Source organism: Corvus brachyrhynchos, unplaced genomic scaffold (genome assembly GCF_000691975.1).
Source record: "Corvus brachyrhynchos isolate BGI_N302 unplaced genomic scaffold, ASM69197v1 scaffold64, whole genome shotgun sequence".
Lineage (NCBI taxonomy): Eukaryota > Metazoa > Chordata > Aves > Passeriformes > Corvidae > Corvus > Corvus brachyrhynchos.
In genome coordinates this window covers 128,959-154,438 of record NW_008237405.1, presented here as the reverse complement: position 1 = coordinate 154,438, position 25,480 = coordinate 128,959, and the positions used below count along the sequence as shown (strand labels likewise).

Sequence of the window (25,480 nt, the reverse complement as noted above, 5' to 3'; positions counted from 1 at the left end):
AATGTGGGGTCCAGATTCCATTACTCCCCCCCCATACTGTGGGTCCTAATGATTTTACTGTGTCCTGCTGACAGTCTATCTCTCTCCAAGTCTTGTTATTTGTTAGGTGAGACCAGGTGTCATTAAGAAAGGTAGAATAATTTCTACAAACATATCCTAACCTTAGAGCTTGAGCCACAGTCATGAGTCGCTGTATCTCAGGATTCCTACTGGTACAAGTGTATACCTGAGTGCAATTCCACTTTTCTTCACAGAATCACAGAATCACCAGGTTGGAAGAGACCTTCAAGATCACCGAGTCCAATCCATGCCCTAACACCACCTCAACTAAACCATGGCACTGAGTGCCACATCCAATCTTTTTTTAAACACATCCAGGGATGGTGACTCCACCAGCTCCCCAGGCTGATGATTCTGGAACTTTATCACTCATTCAGTAAAAAACTTTTTCCTAACATCCAACCTAAATTTCCCTTGGCGCAGCTTAAGTCTTTTATCTTTGGATTCTTTTGCCTTGACCTTATTAAATCAGAATATTTTATACTGACCTGTAAGGGGTCTTCTGGGAGGCCTGGATTCCCTTCTCAGTCCAGAACCCACTGAACTGGCTGAATATATTCCCATTGTCCTGTTTGAGGGCTGTTCCATATTTCCAGTATTTGACATCCCCAAGGGGTATTAGTGCAGTCTGTCTGCCAATAAATATTTCCTGAGATTATTTCCAGATCTGGTTTTGAGATATCACAATTCTCAACAGTATCATTCTTATGTGTCCATTGTAAGGAATATTCTCCTTCCATCCCTGTCCAATTGGCATGGGTGCTATTTCCTTCCCACATGTGTTCCCAAATTTTTGTCAAATTGCTGACTAAAGCTCCCCATGGAACTGGATTTTCTGTGGAGGTTGGTGTTGGCAAACAAGCTGTTACATTCTGTAATCTGCCAAAATCTTGCACTAGCTTTAAGAGCACATTTCTCTTCCCAGAGATTAACAACATAGTTTCTATTATTATTATAAATATGCAATTATTTATCATCTTCATTTAGATCCAATAAATAATATCCCCCTAGAAAATCATATCATATACATAAAACAATAGGATTTATATACAAAAAAACCCCTCCATGGTGTTAATTAATCTTGTTTCTGCTGTGTTTAATGTGTGGTTGATTGTTTTACTCACATGTGATGGACCCAGGGTTTGATTCCTTCCACCTTAAGTGCCGTGTAGGTTACCAGGAGGACTTCAAAGAGTCCTTTCCACTTTTCTTTCAAGGGTTCAGAGTTCTAGGTCTTTACATGTATGAAGTCCCCAGGTTGGTATGGGTGAACAGGTGCATCCACAGCAACTGGTCCCAATAGGGTTATAAACCGATGGAGTTCAGCATGAGTTTTTCCTAAAGAAATTAAGTATAGATTTAAATCTGTTTCTCCCTTTGAATGTATTTCTCCAGGAATGGATGGTGTTTGATATGGCTGTCCATACAGCAATTCATAGAGACTTACTTTGGTTTTTGACCTTGGCTGAATTCTGACTCACAAAAGAGTCAGAGGGAGGGCCTGTGGCCATTTTAAGGAAGTTTCTTGACACATTTTGCTAATTTGTCGTTTCAAAGTCTGATTCATCCTTTCCGCTTTCCCACTTCATTGTGGTCGCCAAGGTGTGTGTAAGTCCCATTTTATGCCTAGAATTCTGCTCAGCTGTTGCACCACATCTGCTATAAAATGTGGACCTCTGAGGACATCCCAAGTGGTACCCCAAATCTCAGTATGATTTCTTTAAGCATGATTTTTACCACTTCCCTAGCTTTATTGGTGTGACAGGGAAAGGCTTCTGGCCATCTGGAAAAAGCATCTACCAATTCCAAAAGATACCTGTACCCATTTTGTCTGGGTAATTCAGAGAAATCTATTTACCAGTAATCTCCAGGTGAATTTCCCTGTTTAGTTGTTCCAGGAGGTGGCCTCTTCCTATATATGGGATTGTTTTTTAAACAAATTGGACATTTCACTAGGATTGATTTTGCTATTTCAGTTATTCCTACGCTGAGTACAGAGCTTTGGAGACTAGATATCATGGACTCAATTCCCCGATGGGTTTTGTTGTGTTCTTTTTCCATTATTTTCCTCATTACAGAAGTTGGAACTATAACCTGTTGGCTGTCTGTTACCCACCATCGCTTCTGATTCTCAGTGGCTTTTAATGTGTTTGCTAAGCACTGATCCGCACTGTCATAATTAGGCTTAAATTCAGATATTTCAGTTTGTCTTTGTGGTATTAACGCTAGGATGCCATTTTCAGCTACTCCTCAAGCTGCTTTATCTGCCAATTGGTTTCCCACAATAACATTAGCTTGCCCAGGTTGATGTGCTTTGCAATGCATCACTGCCACCTCTTTTGGTTTTTAAATTTCTTCCAAAAGTTGTAAAATTTCTTCTTTGTGTTTAATGGCTGATCCTTGAGCTGATAGCAGTTCCCTTTCCTTCCATATATCTCCTTGGGCATGAATTACACCAAATGCATACCTAGAATCAGTCCAAATATTCACCCTTTTGCCCGTTGCCAAATTCAAAGCTTGTTTTAGTGCTGTTATTTCTGCCTTTTGTGCTGATGTGTTAATTGGTAAAGATAGAGCTTCTAATACTTCAGCAGTGGTTACCACTGTATCCTGGCATCCGTTTTCCATCCTTCACGAAACTGCTCCCATCTGTGAATAATTCTAAATCAGGATTCTCTATTGGATCGTCTTGCAAATCAGTTCTGCTGAAATATACCTGTTCGATAGTTTGGAGACAATGATGTGCCAGGGCTCCCTCATCCACTGCCTTTGGATCAAGGAACATGATTGGATTCGTGGCTGTTGCCGTCTTCAATTCCACATCATCCTGTTCCAAAAGCGCAACTTGGTATTTGAGCATCCTGCTGGGGGATAGCCAATATGGATATCACCATGTAAGGGACAAAAACAGTTATGTGTTGTCCAGTCGTGAGCTTCCTGACCTCTTGGATCAGTAGAACAGTTGCAGTGACCGCTCGCAAGCATCCTGGCCATCCTTTGCTCACGTTGTCCAGTTGTTTGAAGAAATAGCCCACAGGTCTCTTCCAGGTTCCCAGCTTCTGTATCAGGACCCCAGGGCTAAATGTTGCCTCTCATGTACAAACAGTTCAAAGGGCTTGGTTAAGTCAGGAAGCCGTAATGCAGGTGCTGTCATTAATGCCTTTTTCAGTTTTTGGAAGGCAGTTTGGCACTCAGGAGTCCACACCAATTGTCCTTTCTTTGTTTCTTTTAGGGATTCATAGAGGGGCTTCACTAGAAGTCCATAGTTTAATATCCACAACTGGCACCACCCGACCACTCCCAGAAAGCCTAGTAATTCTCGTATATTCCCAGGTTCTGGAGTTTGGCAGATTGCTTCCTTTTTGTCAAGGCCAAGAATTTTCTACCCTTGAGTGATCTCGAAGCCCAAATAGTTCACAGTTGTCTTTCCTATTTGAGCTTTTCTTTTAGTTACTCTGTAACCATTCTGTCCCAGAAAGTTCAACAGACTTATGGTCATTTGTAGGCATTGGTTTTGGGTCTCCGCTGCCAGCAGAATGTCGTCCACATACTGTAAAACTGTTATTTTTCTTCCATTGTTCTAATTCTTTTGCTAGTTGATTTCCAAATATTGTTGGACTATTTTTAAATCCCTGCAGTAGGACGGTCCAGGTTAACTGAACTTTGCATCCAGAGGTGGGACTTTCATATTCAAAAGCAAATTATTGCTTGACTATTTTCCTCCAAGGCTATGCAGAAAAAGGCATCCTTAAGATCAATCACTGTAAACCATTTATATTCCCCTTTTAGTTCTGTCAAAAGTGTGTACGGATTAGCTACTACTGGATGAATATCTGGTATTATTTTATTAATGGCCCTTAAATCTTGCACTAACCTATATTCCCCATTTTGCTTTTTAATTGGTAATATTGGTGTGTTATATTCTGATTCACATTCCTTCAATAACCCATATTCTAAAAAATTTTTCTGTAAGTTTTTCCAGCCCCTTCCTTGTCTCCCAATTAATAGGATATTATTTTTGCCTTACCAGTTTAGCTTCAGGTTTGAGAGTAATCCTCACTGGTTTGGCCACTTTTGATTGTCCAGGCATTTCAGTGGCCCATACCAACGGGGTCACAGCATTCTCTACCTCCTCTGGTATTTTTCCCAATTCATTTGACTCCTGTAACATAAAAATCCTTGCCTCAATGGCTTTTGATTCTGGTATTTAAATTTGTATTTCCCCATCCTGAAAAATTATTTGAGCATCCAGTTTTCCCAATAAATCTCTCCCAGCAAGGGGACTGGGAATTTAGGCTTATATAGAAACTGGTGAGTAATCCAATTCTTTCCTAATTTAAATTTCATGGGTTGTAAAAAGGACCGAGTTTTGCTTTTCCCTGTAGCACCAATTTACATGTACCACATTCCTACTAAGTTTCCCTTTGTGTGTATTCTATACAGAATAAGTTGCTCCGGTGTCCATCAAAAATTCCACTTCTTCTTTCCTCAGCCTCAATGTAACCAGGGGTTCAGCTGGGGTAGAATCCCCCGGTCCCCTTCAATCTTCATCTTCTAATGTACCAGCCTGTAAGACCAGGTCCAGCTTTCCAGCCTGTGGGCATTCTTGCTTCTGTTACAATCCAGTTTAACCCCAGAAGAGCAAAGAAAGCTAAGTCTCTGTGTATAAAATGGAAAGAACTTTGAAGGTTCAAAGTATTCCCAAAAACGAGATTAAAACCAAATGAGATTAGATGTTAGTGCCAAAAAATCGATATATTTTTATTTAATAGTAAGAGAGGCAAAGAGAAAAAAAGAGAAAAGTTAGAAAAAGCCAAGGTTACTTTAAAAAGCATAGGATAGGTCACCACCACACTGTGCTACTTTTGTTGCTGCTGAGATGGGGTGGGGGGAGCAGAGCAGTTTTGCCCTTTTTTTTTCTGCTGTTTGAAGCATCTTATATGCCTTCTCCTATCTCTGGAGCAGTTTGGCTGGAATGCGGTGGCCCGTCCTCCCAGATGCAGGCGCCGTGCCCAGTTGCTGCAGCTGAACTTTGGTCCACTTGCGGTGCTCTTGCCACGGGACGCAGGATCAGGGATAGGGGTTTCACAACTCACTCGGGATTTCGGTCCAGGGGTGCAGGATTGGGGGGTTCTCCCTAGGTGGGTGGCGTCAGCTCCCGGAGGCATCAGGGTGTCTCGTGGCAGGCGGTGGTAGTGGGGGGCAGAGGAAAGGCAAAGGTCAGGGGTTCTGCCCCTTGCTTTCCCCTCCACATTTTGCACCAGTTTTGCCTTCCTTTTTATGGGCCTGAAGGTGGGCTACTCACGGCCCATACCGCACGTAGTTTTCAGGTGTTCAAAAGTGATTATGATAAGTAGTCATAATGACGGAGCACTTTTTGAAGCCTTTCTCTTATTACCAGGCTCTTAAAGCTTCCAATGCCCCTTTTCCTTGCAGATTGCACACTGGTTTTCCCCTAACCGTTGTCAGGGAAACGGTGGGAGCCTCCCACCTCCCCTTCCCCTTGTTCCTCCCACCTGACCTCCCCTCTTGGCTGGTCCCTTAGTACCCTCTACAGGTCCCTTAGCCACCCCCAGAGTCACAAGCAGTTTGTCATGTCTCTTGTTTTCTCTTCTAGCCTGCCATAGTTCTTTTTCCCTATCCCTGTTGTGATATGCTTTTCACACTTCATCTAACAATTTTCCTAAGTCACAGGACTCCTTCCAGTTTCTGGAGTTTCTTTCTAATATCAAGGGCAGACTGCCCAATAAAGGTAGTTGCTAACTGTACAGTCTCCTGGATTCTCAGGATCCAGATTAGTATATTTTCTGGCAGTCACCTTCAGTCGTTTCATGAAAGCTGTGGGGTATTCAGTACTGTCCTGCTTTACCTCATACAGTTTTGACCAGTACATGGCTTTCGGTATAGCATGCTTTACACCAAACAATATCCATCTCTGATATCTTGTTAAACGATCTTGGAGCCCCGGTAAATTAGGGTTCCACCTTGGATCTGTTAAAGGAAAATTCTGATCTACAGCTCCTTCTAAGTCTCCATTAGCATGTGCCCCCTCCACCTGGTTTCTGGCCATGGTCAACACCATCCTTTTTTCTGTGCTATCCAACAACGTATCCAACATCACTTGTATATCATTCCAGTCAGGATCCTGAGTCCTAATTATGGTTTTGAATACTTTAGCAACTCTATCTGGATCCTCTCTATAAACTCCTGCTGCCTTTTTCCATGACATTAAAACCACAATTTAAAATGGGGTCTTTACTGTTACTGGACCATGATTCCCAACCACCTGCCCGAGGGGAGCCACCAGAATTCCCCAGCATTCCCCCCAACATCTCCTTTCCACCTTCTAGGGTGTCTCACAATCGGGCTAAAATCCTCCCATCCCCTAAAGCGATCCCCTAAAGCGTTCTCTCCATTCCAGTCCACTCTCTCATGACCTACCTATTCGTCTAGCTGCATTCCCCACCAGTTCATCATTCACCCCACCCCCTCTTTGCTTCGGAGCAACCATCAGCTCTAAATCATCCTCATCCTCTCTTCCACACTTTAAGCACCTCTGCCCTAGGCTGCACACAGAACACCACCTTTTCAACCCTTTGCCATTCTTTTCCTTTTCAAGTGCTAAAATTAATGGATCTTGCAGGGTCCTCCCACATTTCTTTTGCCACTCCGGATGATTTCTTAGGGTGAAAAACAAGTCAACATAAGGAACTTCATCCCACTTATTTTCCCTTCTACAAAACAACATTAATTGCAATATGGTGTTATACTGTAAGGTTCCATCCTCAGGCCACTTTTCTTGATCTTCCAGTGTGTCAAGTGGCCACCATTGATTACAAAATTTTATAAGTTTTTCACGCGTGAGGGGATCACCCCCAATTTGTTTCCAATGTTTCAAGATACATCCCAGCAGTGACACCTGTGATACCCCTTTTGAGGTTTTGTTTTCCATTATAACAAATTACTGTTTAGGAGCTCCTTAGAAGGGACTCTAACCCTTCCCTTTTCTCATCTTAGGTACCTTTAAACCAAACCCTGCGTAGCTTGCTGCGCCTTACAGGTAGGCTAACAGTTAACACCTTTAGAGTAAAGAATGCCTTTATCTTACCAGGGGTCTTGCTCCAATTTCCTTCAGACCAGGGATTGAAGGTTCTCCCCAAGAATCCCTTAGTGCCAGCTGGATGTCCTGTGATCCCTCGGATCTGTTGAAATTCAAGAGTCCATCCCATCTGGGTCACCAAAACTGTTACCAAAAATTTGATAAAATAAAAACTCCTTAACACCAGCATAGCATTAAGAAGTAGGCATTCTTTATTTGGCCAGATGCATGGGGGGATAGCTCCTCCCAAAGCCATGCATGCTGAGTACAGGAAAGTTTCTGTTTATATACTGTATTTTGCATACATATTCATTGATTGTCCTGTACTAAACATACATATGATAATCATTTCCCCGAATTCATGAACATATTTCCCCTCTTCTGTCCTGGGGTCTTTCTGGTGGTCCCTGGTGGTCATAGACCCCAATGTTCCAGGTGACCTGGCTGAGTTGGCAGGACACTGAGGCTGGTAAACTTCCAGTTCTCCTTCTTACACAATGGGCATTGTGCAGTTTCCATAGGCCAGTAGTTTTGGAGAACAAGCATTGTGTTAGCTCACCAGGTGTAGGCCATTTATCATCTGGTAACACACCTATGAGGAAAAGAAAAGAATTAGTTACCTAGCCGACAGTGACAATGCTCATCCTTCCTCTTCCATCACGGTGCAGGCATCTCCTGTATCACACCAGGAAGCATGAAAGCCTCAGCAGTCCAACTGCTGTTGGATCTACTTCAAAAGTTTTTTGGGTAAGCTGATGTTCTATACTCTTCAGCTTGGAGATTTGGTCTATACCATTTCCATAATTTAGCACGTTCTGACAAGACTGCCAAACAAGATAGCAGCTCCTGGTGATGCCTTAAGAGGCCTCCTAGAAACAGAGACTAGACAGGAGTAAGAGAATAAAAGTAGGTATTTATTTGAAAGGCCTTCAAAGGTACCCCCTGGGGAGCCAGAGGCTATTGCCAAGATGGATCCCAAGATAGATGACAGGTCACGAGTTCTTCACACTTTTATAGGTTTGGTTCATTTGCATATCAGGGTTAATTCTCTAATTAAAGCTTCAGTTTAATGATGTAATTTCCCCTCCGCTTTCCCCCTTAGAGGCTCTTTGGTTTATACTTTTTGGGTCTAGGACAGTCTGGGTGTCCTTGGAGAGCAGGCCTGGAGAGGCTTTGTTATGTCTACCTAGCACGAGAGAGCAGAAATTAACAGGCTACAAGAAACTTCAGAGTTACACACTAAGCAGTACAGGATTTGAAATATATAAAAGTTAAAACCTAAGGCATCATTTCAAACAACAATTTGCAGGTGATAATGGTTTTATAATGGTCCTTTAGCTTTTTTTGGCTACCTGTCCTGCCTACATAGTGCTTGACTGACCTAATGGCACTGCTCCTAGCATACATCAGGCCTTAGCATGAGCTGTGATAGGCAAAAATTTAGGCAGGAGTTGAATTAACAGTCACACACAGTAAAGACAAAATCTTGTAGAGACTTCAAGGTTAGATTTTGAGGTGTACTACCTGAAAGACTTAAGAGTTGCAAGCACAGAATCATGCTTTAACCTTGCATTGCACTGCTTGTGGAATACACTACTCTGAGACACCTGAAACATCATGTAAAGCATAAGGCTTTCTTTGTCCTGGGAGCCAAATATTATATCATAAGGCCTGAAAGCTTTATAAAAATGATCAAAATAAAATCTAGGCTGAAAGGCTAAGTATTGCATGCATTTAAATGCATTGCATTTCTTAGGGAGCTAAATAGGTGAACATACAGCATTCATATGGCTGTGCAACTCTTTTAAATTTCAATTCCTTCTTATAAAGTATTCATATGATTTGCTTGCTTAGGTAAGCTCTGCTAATCACAGAGAGACTGAATTTTGCCAAAGGAAAAAATGCTGATATATTTTGTGCAAAATTCAAAACAAGCAAATCTTAACTTTAAATTATTAAACATGCAGAATATTAATTTATTAGTTATTTATGCTTCGTGTAAAGTACAAAGACACAAAGAAATTTAAAGGAAGTAATGACTCTCCATTAACAAATACGAGCCAAATTTTACTTAAAGCTGATTTTATATATTTGTGAGGTTGAAGTTTTCACAACTCTAATTGTTATATTATTTGGTTTTCTAACAAATTTATGTATTGGTTGTATATTGATGCTTACCATAATGTTCTGAAAGTTGGCCATGCAAGCTGATTTTTGTTCTTACTCTATGATTTTTTGTGATAGAACATCTCATAGTAATTCCCTATAGTTGAGAACTATATCTTTGGGAATGGAAATTTATGCTTATAATTTTAAATACACAGTGGTGTATTCTAGATTTTTTTGGAGAGTATATTTTATTTTAGTTATTAACTCATTGCTATTTTTTTCTGCTTCTATTTTGTCTTCAAAATAAAAGTTTTAATTCAATGTTGCTTCAGTTGTTATTGTGTTACTGCTGTCTTTATATTGAACTGATCCCTGTAGCAAGCACCTTGCAAGCACCATAACCACTTGACAGTGTTCTGCCCTGCACTGAACAAGCTGCCCACTTTGTGCAGAAAAGTCATGTTTGTGTCCATTGGCTGAAGTATATTCTTATTTGTCTTGCAGGCACAGGAGAGAGTGGCAAAAGCACATTCATCAAACAGATGAGAATCATTCATGGATCAGGTTACTCTGATGAAGACAAAAGGGGCTTTACAAAACTGGTGTACCAGAATATATTTACAGCAATGCAGGCCATGATCAGAGCCATGGATACCCTCAAAATCCCATACAAGTACGACCATAATAAGGTGAGATTTTTGTTTATTTCCATAGCTGAAATTTTTCCTCTTCTATCTTTAGGAAATGTACTGAAGGTTTCTAAAAATTATAAATCACAAATTATATTCTACCTAAAGTTTAGAAGAAAAGGGCTTCTTCCAGTCGTGCCTCTAGTTCTCTGCCCTTTTCACTGCTCTGACAACGAGGTGCTGTTCTTATCAAGATGTTTGCAGGGTTTGTCATAGCAAGAGGGTAGAGGGCAGACTGCTGTTTGCCTGTGACTTTAATTATCTTTTTTCCTTTCCTCACAGCTTATGTTCTGGGCAAAGCAGTTAAATAATTTTTCTGGTTTGTACCAGTACTACTTAAGGTTTTCCATCAATATTATGTGGAGGAAAAAAAAATATTGGAAAAATAGGTGGGAATATCTTCGTGTGTGTAAGTATATTATGAAATAAAACTTTTGATACAAGGCCTTAGAATAAGCAAATTTTTTTGAAAGTGATGACATCATTGAAACTTAGAAAGAAAATACATTTAAAGCATTTTGTAAGGTTTATCTTTGATTAACCTGGCTTCTTTCCATTTTTGTTCCATTCAGAAATTTTCCATTTAAAATCAAATGTATAACTGGTATAACTAGTATTAAAAAGGAAATTTGCATGTGTATTTCAGCTCCATGTTTTTGCTGTACATAAAGCACTGAATTTCCTAACAAGGTGACTTGAAAACTTAGTTCATTGTGAAGCGCACTTTTTTTTTCAGAATCGGTACTGACGGTCATTTTGCTGTAGTATATGAAAGTCCTAATCATAAATCAGTAAATTATTCTTGTATATTATACTGCAAAGTATATATTCTACAGTTATTGTTCAAATTGAATGTTGAATTTTATAGGCTGTTTTTATATAGTTGTAGTGAATTAGATGTATCATAGCTGTATATGTGTGGCCAGACCTTTCTAATTAGAGCTGTTCATTTCTCGATATAAAAATAACTTGACTTAAAGTAAGTGAGTCTATCTTTGCACTCACCTCCTTCACTAGATGCAATTCCTTCAAAAACTTGGGGATTTTTTTAATTCAAGGAAATTAAAAATGCAAACTTATCTCTCCTCCTCCCGCCTTTTTTTTCTCCATTGAGAAAGTAAATTTATTAGCCTTGCAACCTAAAAAACAAAAAAAAAAATTGAATCTTATATCAAAAAATTTGGTCTCTAGAGAATATCTCAAAGTTCGAGTAACAGCATATTTTTAGCACAGTACTTGTCTTGCACAATAGCTTAGAAAACTACAGCTCAAGCTGATGTTTGTGTGGCTGAGCCTAAAGAAAAGAGTGAAGTGACACGTATCAAATTCAAAAAGTCCAGTTAAGTAGACAGTTGTGATGTTTGCACAGTGTAAAAAAATGACATCCAGGCTGGATTATTTTAATATCAGTGTAGGAAGAGGCATGTTGTAAGTTAAGGAAGTTAGTTCTTCTAGTGCTGTGTTGGCTTCATAGTCACGGATATAATTAAAGAGGCAGAGTCTGAAATTCATTGTCCTATATTATAATAATCTAGGAACTTTGAAATATTTATTATCAGAATAGTGAAAGTAAATTGAGAAATGTAAACATTACCGTTTACATTGTAATGTCTCAAAACTGATGGTAAGGCATTGTATCATACTTCATCACTTTTCATCACACTTTTTTGTCTTGTCAATTTCAGAATATGAGCTCTACTGAGGTTTAAGATAATAGGTGAGGGTTATCTCTTAGGGATGTGACACAGGAAATGGTTGCTTATGGACTGGGTTTTTAGTTTCCATTTGAGTAAACTGTTACTGTGTTTCCATTTTTTTTTAACCAGAAATTTTGAATTTTTTATATGCATCTTGAATTTTGAAGAAGCAGTTTATAAAATACTGAAAAGCCTTAGGTGGGGTTTCTCTGTCCTGTTTTTTTACAGAAATGGACTTGAGCAATTCTCAAAATTGCCTGTCTACAAAGTTTTTGTGAATGTACAATAGTAACTCGTGCAACCATTGATATTCAAATTCAATTTTAAAAAATCTTATATTTATTTTAAAATATTTTTAATTATATTTTTAGAAATCTGACCTGTGTATTTATGTTCCTGTCATTCCTTTCAAATTCTGAATTAAAACATTAACTTTAATTTTTTTATCTTCTGACATTCCCAGTGTTGTCCATAGTGGCTTAGAAGTCATTGCTCCAGGTAATGTAGTCCCCCATTTCTCCTTTTCTATCTTTCTTCATGTCTAATATTGCTGAAGGAAGGCTTTTTATTTTTCCTCTCCTGTTGTTACAGAACTTTTACTAAAAAAATGTACTACTGTACTAAAGAACTACTACCACTTTTACCCATTATTGTTCCCTTTCAATGTAATTTCCAGAAGACAGTTGCCTCTTCTTACGGACTGTCAGGAAGATGTCACTCAGCAGTGGTTATCAGGCAGAAAGTCTTATTTGAATCCATATCCATGATTTCCCATGAGACTTCTTAAATATTTATAACAAGATACCTAATGTAAGATAGAACAGGTTACAAGAAACTATAGGGACCGAAAACATAAAATAATGTCTTATTGTAGACCAAGAATTTTGCTGTAAGTTGTTTCCATTGCTGAAGTTGTTTCTTTATTTAAGCCTATTTCCCTATAGGAAATGTTTAAAAAATAAAATAAGCAGGTATGGGAAAATGGTTTTAAATTCCAAAATCTTACTGAAATTGTCTTCAAGGCCAAGTTTACTTTATTAATAGCTCCACACCCCCACTCCCCCCCACCCCCATTTAAGTAATCTACTGTAACAAACACAAAAAAAAGTAAGATATCAGGATCAGGTATGGAGTCAAATTACATAAATTCTCATCTCAAGTAGTGGAGTCTTAAAAGTTTTGGATCTCTTCAGTGAAATTTCATGTTGAACAACAAAGTAGTAATTTCACATGACATTTTTTTTTCCCTGGTTAAAGTAGGTATAAAGTCTAAACATTAGAGTTATGTGAACAACATAGGTTGGAGAAAAGGACCTCCCTCATATACCTTACCTGATATTCAGAGTACGAAGGATTGAATCCCAAGCATTAGCATGCAAGCTGTGTGTGAGATGCATTGACTCTCAGATGGTGCAGAATCTGAAGGATTTATGGCCTTCTTAAAAAAGAATTATTATATTCTTGGGATGTTGAAATGAAATGCTTTTAAAGAATAGCTTATTGGTCTGGAATACACATAATAAAAAACTGAACTGTGCCATCTTTGTAAAAAGTATTCTTCAGTGTCTCAAAGCTGAAGCAGAGAGCTTAAAAGCAGGTTACAGGAAAAAGGGATTTATACTAGTCATGTTAGTTAGTACTCCTAGTATTCTCAGTTGTCTTCCTCCAGACACACAAAACTAAAGAAAAATTACCCAGTAAATAAAAGTGTTGCAGTCAGTTAAATGCCTCTAATACTGTGAAGCTACTGATGCAATTTTTTTCCACAAGAAATAGACTACCTAAGAGCAAGCCACTATGGAAAAGAGTGTAGTAAGATTTCAAGTATTGTAATCAATTACATCTATTCAGATAAAGAAATTAAAGATTACTTTTTTCGTTCATGAGTCTTGCTTGACATGAGGTAAAAACTGGCTCCCCAATAGCTTTACATTTCCTGCCATGAGGATTTGCATCAAAGAGCTTTAGGGGCTTCAGTAAAGCCATGAACATTTTTTTCTTCAGTGCTTCATAAAGAATGAACTTACACAATCCAAAACAGAACTCAGTCTCCCCCTAACTGCTTTTCTTTTTAGCTGTCTTCCTCAGTCACTTCTCTCTTGCCTAGATGGCCTCTCTCCAGTTTTATTTTACATTTGACCCTATAAAGTTTTTATCTGTTTACCTGTGACCATATTGTCCTACTCTCTACTGTTTTCATTTTTTATTACATTTAAAGCAAAAAATTTTTTTTAAGTCATTGCTTACTTCCCTTTTTTGTTTACCTTTTGGTTAGAGCTGAAATTTCTTGCATTTGCCTGAATTGCTCCAATGATTTTGTAAATTGTTTCCATCTATTATATTCTTCTTTACTATTTCATATTTTATCCCAACAGAAGTGACTTTTAGATTATATTTTTTCCAAGTGTAGGAAAAATGATTGTCTATCAGAGGTAAAATAGGTTAGCAGAGTCACTCAAAGAACTGAGAATATCTTTTGTTCACATTTTAAAACAGCTGCAAGCCCACAAAATTAAATGAATTAATCACACTGAAGTTCGTGCATGTGCTAACATTTAATTTTGAAATGAATAGGACCTAGATTATTTAATATATATGCCAGATATAGAATACTGTAGGCATAAATTTGAAAACTCAAATTTCAGTGCATTAAAATTTCTTCATTTCGTCTTTTATATTTTAAGAGAAGCACTTTATCTTTTTTGCAACATAATATTTTAAGTGATTAACTACCCTTTTCTAATGGGAAATGAGAAGTCAAATACAAAAACATGTGTGGGGTGTGGTGTCCATGTTTTACCTTTCCAATTCCACCATTTTACTCCTAGTAGAGAGAATGGCTGGTTAAAATGCTTGCTTACAGATTCTTGTAGATTTTGTGATGGCTCCTGCAGATGTTAAAGGTTGATAATTATACAAGATGTTTCTAGCTTTTTTTTTTGTCATTGTTTCTTTTTTATAAGTATTCTTTCTCTTTTACTTTAGATATGTTTGCCACAGTTATTTTTCTTATTGAGTGTCTGAAAAGAAACATTCATGTGACCATGCATTCTGACAATAAAAATGTGAAATATTCTCAGGGAAGCTTTTGAATGTAATAGAGGTCTGGAGTTTATTTTAAGGTAATGAGTAAGATGTTACAGTCTTGAAATGATTCTGATTTCTTTCCTTTATTAGCAGTAGTTTAATAGCTATATGGGTATTTATATTATATATAATTTTTTCTTAGAGCAAAATATTTGTTAACTTCCTAATTAGTTCATTCATTTGTACATATTTTGTGTTTACATAATCCAGCATTCAATTTTGAAATAATTTCAGATTGAAATATTGTCTTAAATTCTCTGAAACTTTGGAAAATATTTTCTACCCCCAGTAAACATTTTTTGGGAAACTGACTGATACAGTTATGTTCCATTTATGTTTTGTGAAATTACTAAAAGCTTTTCAGTCTCATGTCTTCATTGTTCATTTCTACTAACTCACAAGATTCGCTTGAAATAAGATTTACTGCCATGAATTAAGAAACTGTCAGCTAAAATGGGCCATTTGTCTGAAGATTTTGTTGGTCTCTCTTTTTTAGTTTGTACTTCCTATGTGGTAAAAGTTGTAATGTCTGAAATAGAAGAAAGCTTCCTCTTATTATACAGTTCAGGTTTGGTTTAGAAAATTGACTGTTAAGCAAATTAGTTGTGGGGTTTTTTAAAATATTAGAAATTAACCAGGCCTTTTTTTAATCAAGTGTTTGGTTTTTTTATTATTGGTGGCAGTACTAGTAGTTTTATATTTAGTGGGATGCATTGCCTGATAAAGGTATTCCCATAATTACTTTGATTGTTGAATTTTTTCTTGCATCTTTTTCTCCCTGGTTAAAGTAGGTATAAAATCTAAACATTAGAGTTTATAACATATTCACACTATGCAATTCTGATCACATGCCTACCTGATTTCAGAATATGGACCTATGTACCTCCATTCTTACAACAAAGTGAATACAAAATCTAACTTTAGGTGACTACCTAAAGGTGAGGCATGAGACAAAGGACCAGTATTTTATTTCTGGAACAGGAGGTGGGCAAAAAAAAAAAAAAGGAAAAATCTTAGGTATGATTATTGGTGTTAATTTTGTTTTTACAATATGCTTTCCCAGAAACAAATGACAAAGCCTCTGTTGCATGCCTCAATTTTGGAAAAAAAGTATATACATTTTGACTGGTTTCTGTAGATTATTTATTATTATGGTGGACCTAAGATATTGGATAAGAAGAAAATGATTTGTTATGAGCAAGTGGCTTCTGTGAACAGTCTTCAGTTTGACAAAACAGAGCTTAGTATTGGGTTGGAAGGGTAACTGAGACAGTTGCTTTGAATCCCTTCTTTCACTTCTCTAATTCTCATGTGCATTAGAGTTCATGAAATGTATGCCTTGGCTGAGGTAAGTAATACTGTGAAAAAAATGTTATGATTAAGGTATTTTCATGCTAATTAAGTTTGTTTCAGGTTGATGACTTTGCATTTTTCTTCATGTGGCCAATAGGGCAGAGTTTAAATTTGGCTTATTTTGTTTTAGTTAACCTTGTTAGCTAATTTGTATACAGCGTAGCTATAGATTGCATGTACATGCTTTGCAAATTTGGAGTTTTTCTTGAATATTTTCAAAAGGTAACTTATGTGACAAGTAGTTTGTTTGAAAATGTTCCTCTATTTTTAGATTTTATTTTCTTTAATAAGCTATGACCCTTGTTTTGAGAACATATGCACTCAGTATGTATTGTTGCTGTACAAGCAGATAAATGAGCACTCTTGGGGTGTGCATATGTTCTTTGCATCTTGCTTCAGTCCTTATCCAGCTATTTTTTTTGGACCAGAGAACCAAGTGCTATCAATTGTACAGGTTATACAAAAAAGTAATGTATGAACCCAGAGTGCAGAGAATATTTCTCTGCCTGTTTTGAAGGATTCTAACCCCCTGGACAACATTGTTTTCGACCTTCGTCCTTGGAGAAAATTGCCTACCCTCTGGGAAGAATTAGAATCTACACTGGTGTGAACTAGGTGATAAAATATTATGTAAGATTGTCACAGGGTGAAAAATTTAGAAGATTTGGGTTTGTTAATATAGTAAATAGATAAAAGCAAAAAACTTCAAAATGGAGGATTGTTGTTCTCCAGACCTTCTTCTTCTTCTTCTTCTACTACTCCATATTCTGCAGTAGAAGTAGTTTGGGATGATTGGATAAAGAATTCCGCAGTTCCTGTCTACGTGACTAGATGATTTCTTATACATTGGTGGAAAAGTAAAAATAATGTACGCTTTTAGTGACCATTGGTTAATTTACCTTTAGAAAGGCTGTGTAATCTTGATAATTTGGCATTCTCCTGCATTCTCTGCTCTGTGCTATGTCTGGGTCACGTTAAGTGGCTCTATTTCTCTGATAAGACTTAATAAACAAACAACTATCTGAAAGCAGAGAAGGCTGAAAGTCCCGTTCGTCTCTCGGACTCCTGGCAAAGACTCTAAAATTCTCCCCCATCAGGTGAGGCATAATTACAGCACAGATAGTGTCAAGTAACTGTCACTGGAGCATAAAAGAAGTCTTGGGCACACTTGTTTCCTTTCTGGACTCTGGTGCAACTTTATACTGGGTGGAGACAGAATGGAAACATGTCCTGGAGTAAAGAGGTATTAACACTGCAGTTGTGTAACCTTGGTGAATCCCATAACAGTCTTTGGGGTGCCAATTGCACCACTTCATGACTATTTTTATGTTTTTATTTCTGTTTATTCAAAAAAAGGAAAACACAGAGATCAAAATTATTGACATTGGATTTAGTTTGGTCATATTTTTCTTACCTAGTCTATATCTATTTGTAATCTACAGAGGGTTTGCTGTGTATGTTGTAGAAAAGAAGCACCACCTTGACTTTGGAAAGTCTGACAGCAAACTTTTTTTCTAACTGTACCATTTATAGGGCCACACTGTCATTTTACATTTGTTAAGAGGTTTAGAACAAAACTGAAATCAAATTTTTGTGTGTTCATTTCTATTAATGTGTTTGTTTAATTATTTTTGTGGTAGCCCAGTAGTTTATTCTTGTAATGGGTTTGCATGGCAAGGTTTTGGTAGGGGGGAGGTACAGGCGTGGCTTTTGTGAGAAGCTGCCAGGAGCTTCCCCTATGTTTGATAGAGCCAATGCCAGCTAGCTTCAAGAGAAACCCGTTGATGGCCAAGGCCGAGCCCATCAGTGATGGTGGTACCACCTCTGGGATAAAATATTTAAGCAGGGAAAAAAACCTGTGCAACAGCAACTGCAGCCAGAGAGAGGAGTGAGAATATGTGAGAGAAACAACTCTGCAGGCCCCCAGATCAGTGGAGAAGGAGGGGCAGGAAGCACATCAGGCGCCGGAGCTGACAGTCCCCTGCAGCCCATGGTGCAAGACCACGGTGAGGCAGCTGTGCCCCTGCAGCCCAGGGAGGTCAATGGGGAAGCAGAGATCCACCTACAGCCTGTGGAGGAGACCCACACTGGAGCAGGTGGATGCTTGAAGGAGTCTGTAACCCTGTGGGAAGCCTGCGCTGGAGCAGGGTCCTCGCAGGACCTGTGGAGAGAGGAGCCCACACTGGAGCATATTTGCTGGCAGGACTTGTGACCCTCGTGGAGGACTCATGCTGGAGCAGTCTGTTTCTGAAGGACTGCACCCCGTGGAAGGGACCCGCACTGAAGCAGGTGGATGCCTAAAGGAGGCTGTGACCGCGTGGGAAGCCTGTGCTGGAGCAGGGTCCTGGCAGCACCTATGGACCTGTGGAGAGGAGCCCATGCTGGAGCAGGTTTGTTGGCAGGACTTGTGAAACTGTTGGGTAGCCATGTTGAGAGCAGCCTGTTCCTGAAGGACTGCACCCTATGGAAGGGACCCATGCTGGAGCAGGGGAAGAGTGTGAGGAGTCCTCTCCCTGAGGAAGAAGGAGCAGCAGAAACAATGTGTGACAAACTGACCACAACCTCCTTTTCCTGTCCCCCTACAAGGCTGGGGGAGGACATAGAGAAAATTGTTAGCAACCTTAAGCTCAGGAAGGAGGGAGAGGTGGGGGGGAGGGAGGTGTTTTTAAAATTTGGTTTTATTTCTCATTATCCTGCTCTGATTTGGTTGGTAATAAACTAATTTCCCTAAGTTGAGTCTGTTTTGCCCATGATGGTATTTGGTGAGTGATCTCTGCCTGCCCTTATCTCAATCCATGAGCTTTTCATTATATTTTCTCTCCTCTGTTCAGTTGAGGAGGGGAGTGATAGAGGGGCTTTGGGCACGTGGCATCCAGCCAAGGTCAACCCACCACAATTCTTTACTGCTGGTTCTGCTCAACTAGGTGCTTGACATTGGAGAAATATAGTAGCACCAATAATTCAAAGCTCCTTCAAGGATCATTTAAAACACAAATCTGCTGAGTACGAAACATGAATAGTTTTTACACCTGCAGGGTGCACTTGGACTACACTAGAACTTACAGTTGTGCAGAAACAGGCTTCCTGTCTCATCTAAGTATTTTAACAGGTGTTCTGACATAACAGAATTTTTCTGCTGTGTATTTCAGTATTTCTTTTGAACTGGGTATGGATGCAAAGGTAGTGATGCCTTTTCCTGGTCTTAAAATCAAGACTCATACACGGTTAGAAGGGGAAAAGGGATTCCCCAAAAGATCTGGTATAACATTATAGGTTTTACTAATTAGCATATCTATCAAAAATTCCCCAATGAGAGGCTCTAGTGAGCCCCCCTCCCCAAGGAGCCTTCCCCTGGATGGTTCTATCTTAGTTTACAGAATGTGTTCTGGAGAGGACCTTGGGGTCTGGGGCACACTGATCCCTAACTACAAAGCTTCTAAAATGTTTAGTCTCTCAGCTTGACAAACAAGTCTAAGAATGTAGGCAAAAAGCACTAAGAATACAGAAGTTGTAAAAAAGCTATAACAGGAGTATAAAAGAAAAGGCAAAAAATCTTCATGGCATCAGTAGTACGTTATCAATCTTCTCTTTTAAAAACTGAAAAGATGTGAATAGTTTGGTTTGGAAGGGTTTTCCTTACTGTTATGATTTTTATTAAGAGTTAGAATCATGATGATATTCCATTAAAAAAAAAAACCATTGTCCATTTCTATGTCTAAGCCATAATGTCATATGTTGTAAAAGGCCAGAATAATTTCATTGCACCGGTCTCCGAAAGCAAAACTTAAAGGCACATATCACAGTCAAATAGGAAGAATCTTGTATAATTTTAAGCACTTGAAGGGTGGGGTTTTTTTACTTAACTCACAACATGTAATCTGATAAAATTGTGTGTTTTCTGGCATGAAATATTTGTATTTTTAAGAAACATTTTATATACATTTTTAATGTTTTCTTTGATGTTCCTATGCATTTTTTTAAAGCTGGCTTCATTCAAACTCTGGATTGAAAAGGGACTTTTGAAAGCTGAAATCTTTTGCGGTAAGGCTTTTAATTACTTTTTCCCCATGAAACCAGTACTTTCTGGGTTTCATTTGGTTCTTTTTTCCGCCTTTCCTTTCCTCTACTTTCTCTGTCAGCTTGAAACTTTAATACTCCCTTGGCCTTTTAAAATTTAAAACATTTAAGGATTGAAAATAAAGCTGCTCAAAAAAGCGCAAAATATACTGGATATTTGTGGTGGGTTGACCCTGGCTAGATGCCAGGTGTCCACCAAAGCTGCTCTATCACTCCCTTTCCTCAGCTGGACAGGGGAGAGAAAATATAATGAAATGCTCATGCCATGGGTAACGCAAAATGTTGTTGTATTCCATATCCATCTGTGCCAAAAAATTGTTACTGTCTCTTTAAGGACCAGCAGTGCAGCCAGAAACAGAATCACGAGGTCGGGGGATGGTAGGGCAGGTGCTTTTAAAGTCTGGTCTTCCAGGCATCTCACTCTCTTTTTCTTGACACGTGATTTTTGCCTCAGTGGCTTCTTGGGTTTTGCCTTAGGCAGAGCTCGATCTCTCTGGCTGCTTGGTTTGGCTCTTGGTTTCTTGCTGTAGAGCCGAGGCAGCACGGGCAGAGGCTTTTCCTTTTTGGGTTCTCTTTTCAGTTTTTTTCTCATCTCAGAGACACTGCCTTGGGGCAAATTCCACAGGTTCCCAACTGTTGCCACAGCGCTGAGCAGGGTGGCCCCCGCTCCAGCAAGCCAGTCCAGCTCGCCATCAGTGCCCAGCCAAGGGGAGAAGACCACGAGCTGCCCCAACCCAGCCGCCTTGCCTTGCCTGCTCCTGTCGTCTCCTGCTACGAGGAAGGTGAAGTCCCTCTGTGAGTTTCTATCCCTTGATCCAGAGAATACCAGTTGGAGCTCCAGCTGTCGAGGAGATAAGCAGAGCGGAGAGGGGCATGGGGGGAAGACTCACACCATCTTTCCCTTTGTCCTTCAAACCACATGCTCGGCTGTGGAGCGCCATCTTGGGGGGATGTGCCCAGCATTTTGGGTCTCTCTTTGTTCTTGGGAGGAATCCGTGAGATTTAGCAATTTTTTTATCTAGCAGTTATTTACTGGTTTGGTTGTTTTGGGGTTTTTTGCCTGTTGCTGTTCTACTTGTTAGTAAACTGTTATCGTTTCACTTATATCTACTCATTTTTGTTCCTCATTGGTGGAAAGGGATTTGTTTGAACCTGTAAAAGGAGGCAACTCATTCCAGAGTGTTCTCCTTTAATTTGTCTCAAACCAAGACAAATTTGGCACCCAACTTAAGGGGCATGAGGGAGAAAGTGGAAAATTTACAATTTTGTCTGGAACATTTTATACTGGATACAGGACTCACTGGTCAACATGCTGCCCGGTTTAATCATGGGGCTGTGGCACCTAGACTTATATACTTCTCTATATATATGGTACAATTTGCCCAGGATATGGTTCTTTTTCAGATCGGGGACACAAACCAAGATTGCTTTGTTGATACACTCTGCGATATCAGCTTATGTAAAGATAACATCAGAGGCAGTGAGATGTGGATTTGCTGCTGTTTTGCCTATCCTGGTCTCAGCCGCAACTTCTGAGGGTTTAGTAATAATCACCCCCAGCCTGTTGGGAGAAAAGTAGGGGATGATTTTTCCCAACTGTTTACATCCTTCTCCCCCTTCAGGTCTGACACATCACCTTTTGAGAATGTTCATTTCTGTCTAGATGTTAAAGACACCATGTTTTTGTTGTTAATTCTGTTAACTCTCCTCTATATGGCCTACAACACATTTAGAATCAGGGCTGAGATTTCCAGGATGGTTGCTCAGAGATCTGCCCCAGTGGTAGAAAATCCTGAGTGACATGGAATGTGGGAGGATATAGGCCAGGTCCTGAAGAAATACTCTGCCCCAATAGTTTGGAATTTCCCCCCTGAACAAATTCAGAACCCAGCTGAGGTAGGGAAATATCTGAAAGAAAATTGCAATGACAGTTCCAAAGAGAGGCAGCTTATTGCACTGTGCTGGGCCCTGGCTAATGCTTATTGCACACTGCTCGATACTGTACAGCAGCACCTACAGACAGAGGGAAAGGAGAACAAATCGGAAGACACCATGGTCATTCAGTCTGCAGTTAAACCAGAAGGGCAGCCTAAGCCAATAGCAGTTCCCTCCATCCAGAGAAGAAAGTATAAAACCAAATCCATTTGCCCAGTGGATGATGACGGGGAGGCAGGACCCTCACAGGAAGCAGAGGAATCAGAACCAGAAATAATCATCAAATCTTTGTCCTTAGAAAGTCTCTGCAATTTCAGGAAAGACCTCACCTGACGACCCAACAAGTCTATATTGAGCTTGTTGATCTGAGTCTGGGACACTGCAGGTGATGGTTCAGTTTTGGACGGTATTAAAGCAAGGCACTTGGGATCTCTGTTGCATCATGTGGGTATCAATCAGGGGATCATGAGGAGGCCCGAACCCCTCAGCCTCTGGACACAACTCTTGGCCAGTGTGAAGGAGAGATACCTTTTCCCAGAAGATCTCCAGCTGCAGCAAGGCCCTTGGAAGACCATGGAGCAACAAATCCAATGCTTGCAAGAACGGGCTGTGATAGAGATCCTTTTCTCAAATGATGACAAAACCACTAAGAGTCCAGACCTGGTAAAATGTACAACACTGACGTGGCTCAAACTAGCACTACACAGGCATACTCTCATTTCCTAGCATCACTGCAGTGGAATAAGGAAAATGAGACAGTGGGTACTATGACTTCCTCTCCTTAGCCATTCAGGCACAGGGAGGGGCTTCCTCTGCCCATTGCAGGTGATTTAAAGAAGGCTTTAGGGAGCGTGGCGACCAGGAGTGGGCAAACAGAGGCATGACACATCTTTGAGGGCATTGCATGGCAGTTTGCACAGGCAGGGCAAGCAGGCAGGGTTTCAGCCATCCTCCTGGTAGTGGGGTTTTATTTTGTGTTGGGGTTTTGTTTGGTTGGTTTCGGGTTTTTTTTCCTCAGCAATGGTCTCCAAATGATCAAAAGCTATAGCTAGTAAAAGTGTACCAACCCAAACAGAACCCCTCAAGAAGGACACTTCTGTCAAGTCCCTTCGTGCAAGGAATGAGCCTGTCAGTAGTACCAGGGGATGGTGCAAAAGATGCCTGCATGTAGTGCGAACAGGTGAATGATCTGCTCTGTCTGGTGGTGGAGCTTAAGGAGGAAGTAGAAAGACTAAGGAGTATTAGGGAAAGTGAAAGGGAAATAGACTGGTGGATTTTCACCCTTTTAACCCTGAGAGAAGCCCATCAGGAGTCAGAGGACTCCCATGCCTCTTACCATCAGGCAGAAGGAGGATACCTAGCAGATGAAGGGGAGTGGAAATGGGTCCCTACTCAGGGAGTTAATAAAAATTCCTCCTGACCCCCATCACCTACCCAGGTGCCACTTCAGAATAGGTATGAGGCCCTGGATCCAGAGGGTCAGCCAGATGGCATCGAAGAAAATAATTTTCCCAGTGAGCCTCCCAATTATACTTCGTCTGTCCGACGGATCACTACCTCTAGCATTAAAAAGAAAAGAAGGGTAGTCGTGGTAGGTGATTCCCTTCTGAGGGGAATAGAGTGTCCCGTATGTCGACTGGACCCATCCCACAGGGAGGTCTGCTGCCTCCCTGGGGCCTGGGTACAGGATATCACTGGGACACTCCCTTAACGTATTCAGCCCTCTGCTTATTACCCACTGTTGACACTCCAGGATGGCAGTGATGAGCTTCAAAAGAAGAGCACCAGGGCAATTAAAAGGGACTTCAAGGCTCTAGGTCGATTGGTTGATGGGGCAGGAGCACAGGTGGTGTTCTGCTCAGTCCCTTCAGCTGCAGGGACAAATGATGAAAGGAACAGGAGAGCCCACATTATCAACAAGTGGCTTAAAGGACTGGTGTCATGGGCAGAATTTTGGGTTCTGTGATCATGGGGCAATTTTCATGGCACCTGGCCTGCTAGAGCCAGATGGGCTCCATCTGTCTAACTAGGGCAAAAAGGATTCTAGCCCATGAATTGGCAGAACTTATTGAGAGGACTTTAAACTAGGATGGAAGGGGGAAGGGGATGCAACTAGGCTCTCCAGAAACAAGCCCAAGGGTAGTAAGCCAGAGTCAGGGGTGAAATCAGCAGCTCAGTGCATGTACACTAATGCACGCAGCATGAGTAACAAACAAGAGGAGATGGAAGCCATGGTACAGCAGCAAAGCTATGAGGTAGTTGCCATCACGGAAACGTGGTGGGATGACTCGCATAACAGGAGCACTGCAATGGATGGCTACAAGCTCTTCAGAAGAGATAGGCAAGGCAGAAGAGGTGGAGGGGCAGCTCTGTATATTAGGGAGGATCTCGATGCCATGGAAATTGAGATTAATGATTATAAGGTCGAGTGCCTATGGGTAAGAATCAGGGGGAAGGCCAACAAGGCTGACATCCTGGTGGGAGTCTGTTATCGACCACCCAACCAGGAAGAAGAGGTGGATAACTTATTCTACAAGCAGCTGGAGGATGTTTCAAGATCACCAGCACTTGTTCTTGTAGGTGACTTTAACCTACCAGACATCTGCTGGGAACTCAGCAGAGAAGAGGCAGTCTAGGAGGTTCTTAGAGTGTATGGAGGACAACTTGTCACAGCTGGTGAGCGAGCCTACTAGGGGAGGGACTATGCTAGACCTGCTGTTTGCAGGAAGAGATGGGCTGGTGGGAGATGTGGTGGTTGGAGGCCGTCTGGGACACAGTGACCATGAAATTATAGAGTTTTCAATATTTGGTGAAACAAAGAGGGGCATCAATGAATTTTCTACACTGGACTTCTGGAGGGCAGACTTTGGCCTATTCAAGAGACTTATTTGGAGAGCTCCTTGGGAAGTAGCCCTTAACAACAAAGGAGTCCAGGACAGGTGGGCGTGCTTCAAAACAGAAATCTTGAAGGCACAAGAACAGACTGTCCCTATGTGGCAAAAGATGAGCCGACAAGGAACATGACTGGCCTGGATGGGCAAGGAGCTTTTGAAGGAACTAAGGAAAAAAAAGAGGGTGTATCACCTTTGGAAGGAGGGTCAGGTATCTCAGGAAATGCTTAAGGGAGTTGCTAGGTCATGTAGGAAAAAAATTAGAGAGGTAAAAGCCCTGTTAGAACTCAATCTGGCCACTTCTGTGAAGGACAATAAAAAATATTTTTATAAATACATAAAGGGTAAAAAGGAAGGGCAAGGACAGCCTCCATTCCCTATTAGATGCAGAAGGGAATTTTAGTTACTAAAGATGAGGAAAAGGCAGAGGTACTTAACACCTTCTTTGCCTCAGTTTTCAGAAAGACAGGTTGTCCTCAGGAC

At 40.3% G+C, this 25,480-nt stretch overlaps 1 protein-coding gene and 1 long non-coding RNA gene across 2 annotated transcripts in view; both read left to right on the top strand.

The window, feature by feature from the left end:
* The first annotated feature begins 9,774 nt into the window (after positions 1–9,774).
* LOC103613258 (guanine nucleotide-binding protein G(q) subunit alpha) overlaps positions 9,775–25,480 on the top strand; it is a 127,398-nt gene continuing 111,692 nt past the window's right edge. The window contains exon 1 of the mRNA XM_008631012.2: positions 9,775–9,957. Within this exon, the coding sequence (XP_008629234.1) occupies positions 9,811–9,957 (147 nt within the window). The 5' untranslated portion in view covers positions 9,775–9,810. The remainder of the gene's footprint in view (positions 9,958–25,480) is intronic.
* LOC108445860 lies at positions 18,109–18,462 on the top strand. Its single transcript, XR_001860891.1, has 3 exons — positions 18,109–18,132; positions 18,318–18,333; positions 18,384–18,462. It is a non-coding gene; the product is annotated as an uncharacterized LOC108445860 (long non-coding RNA).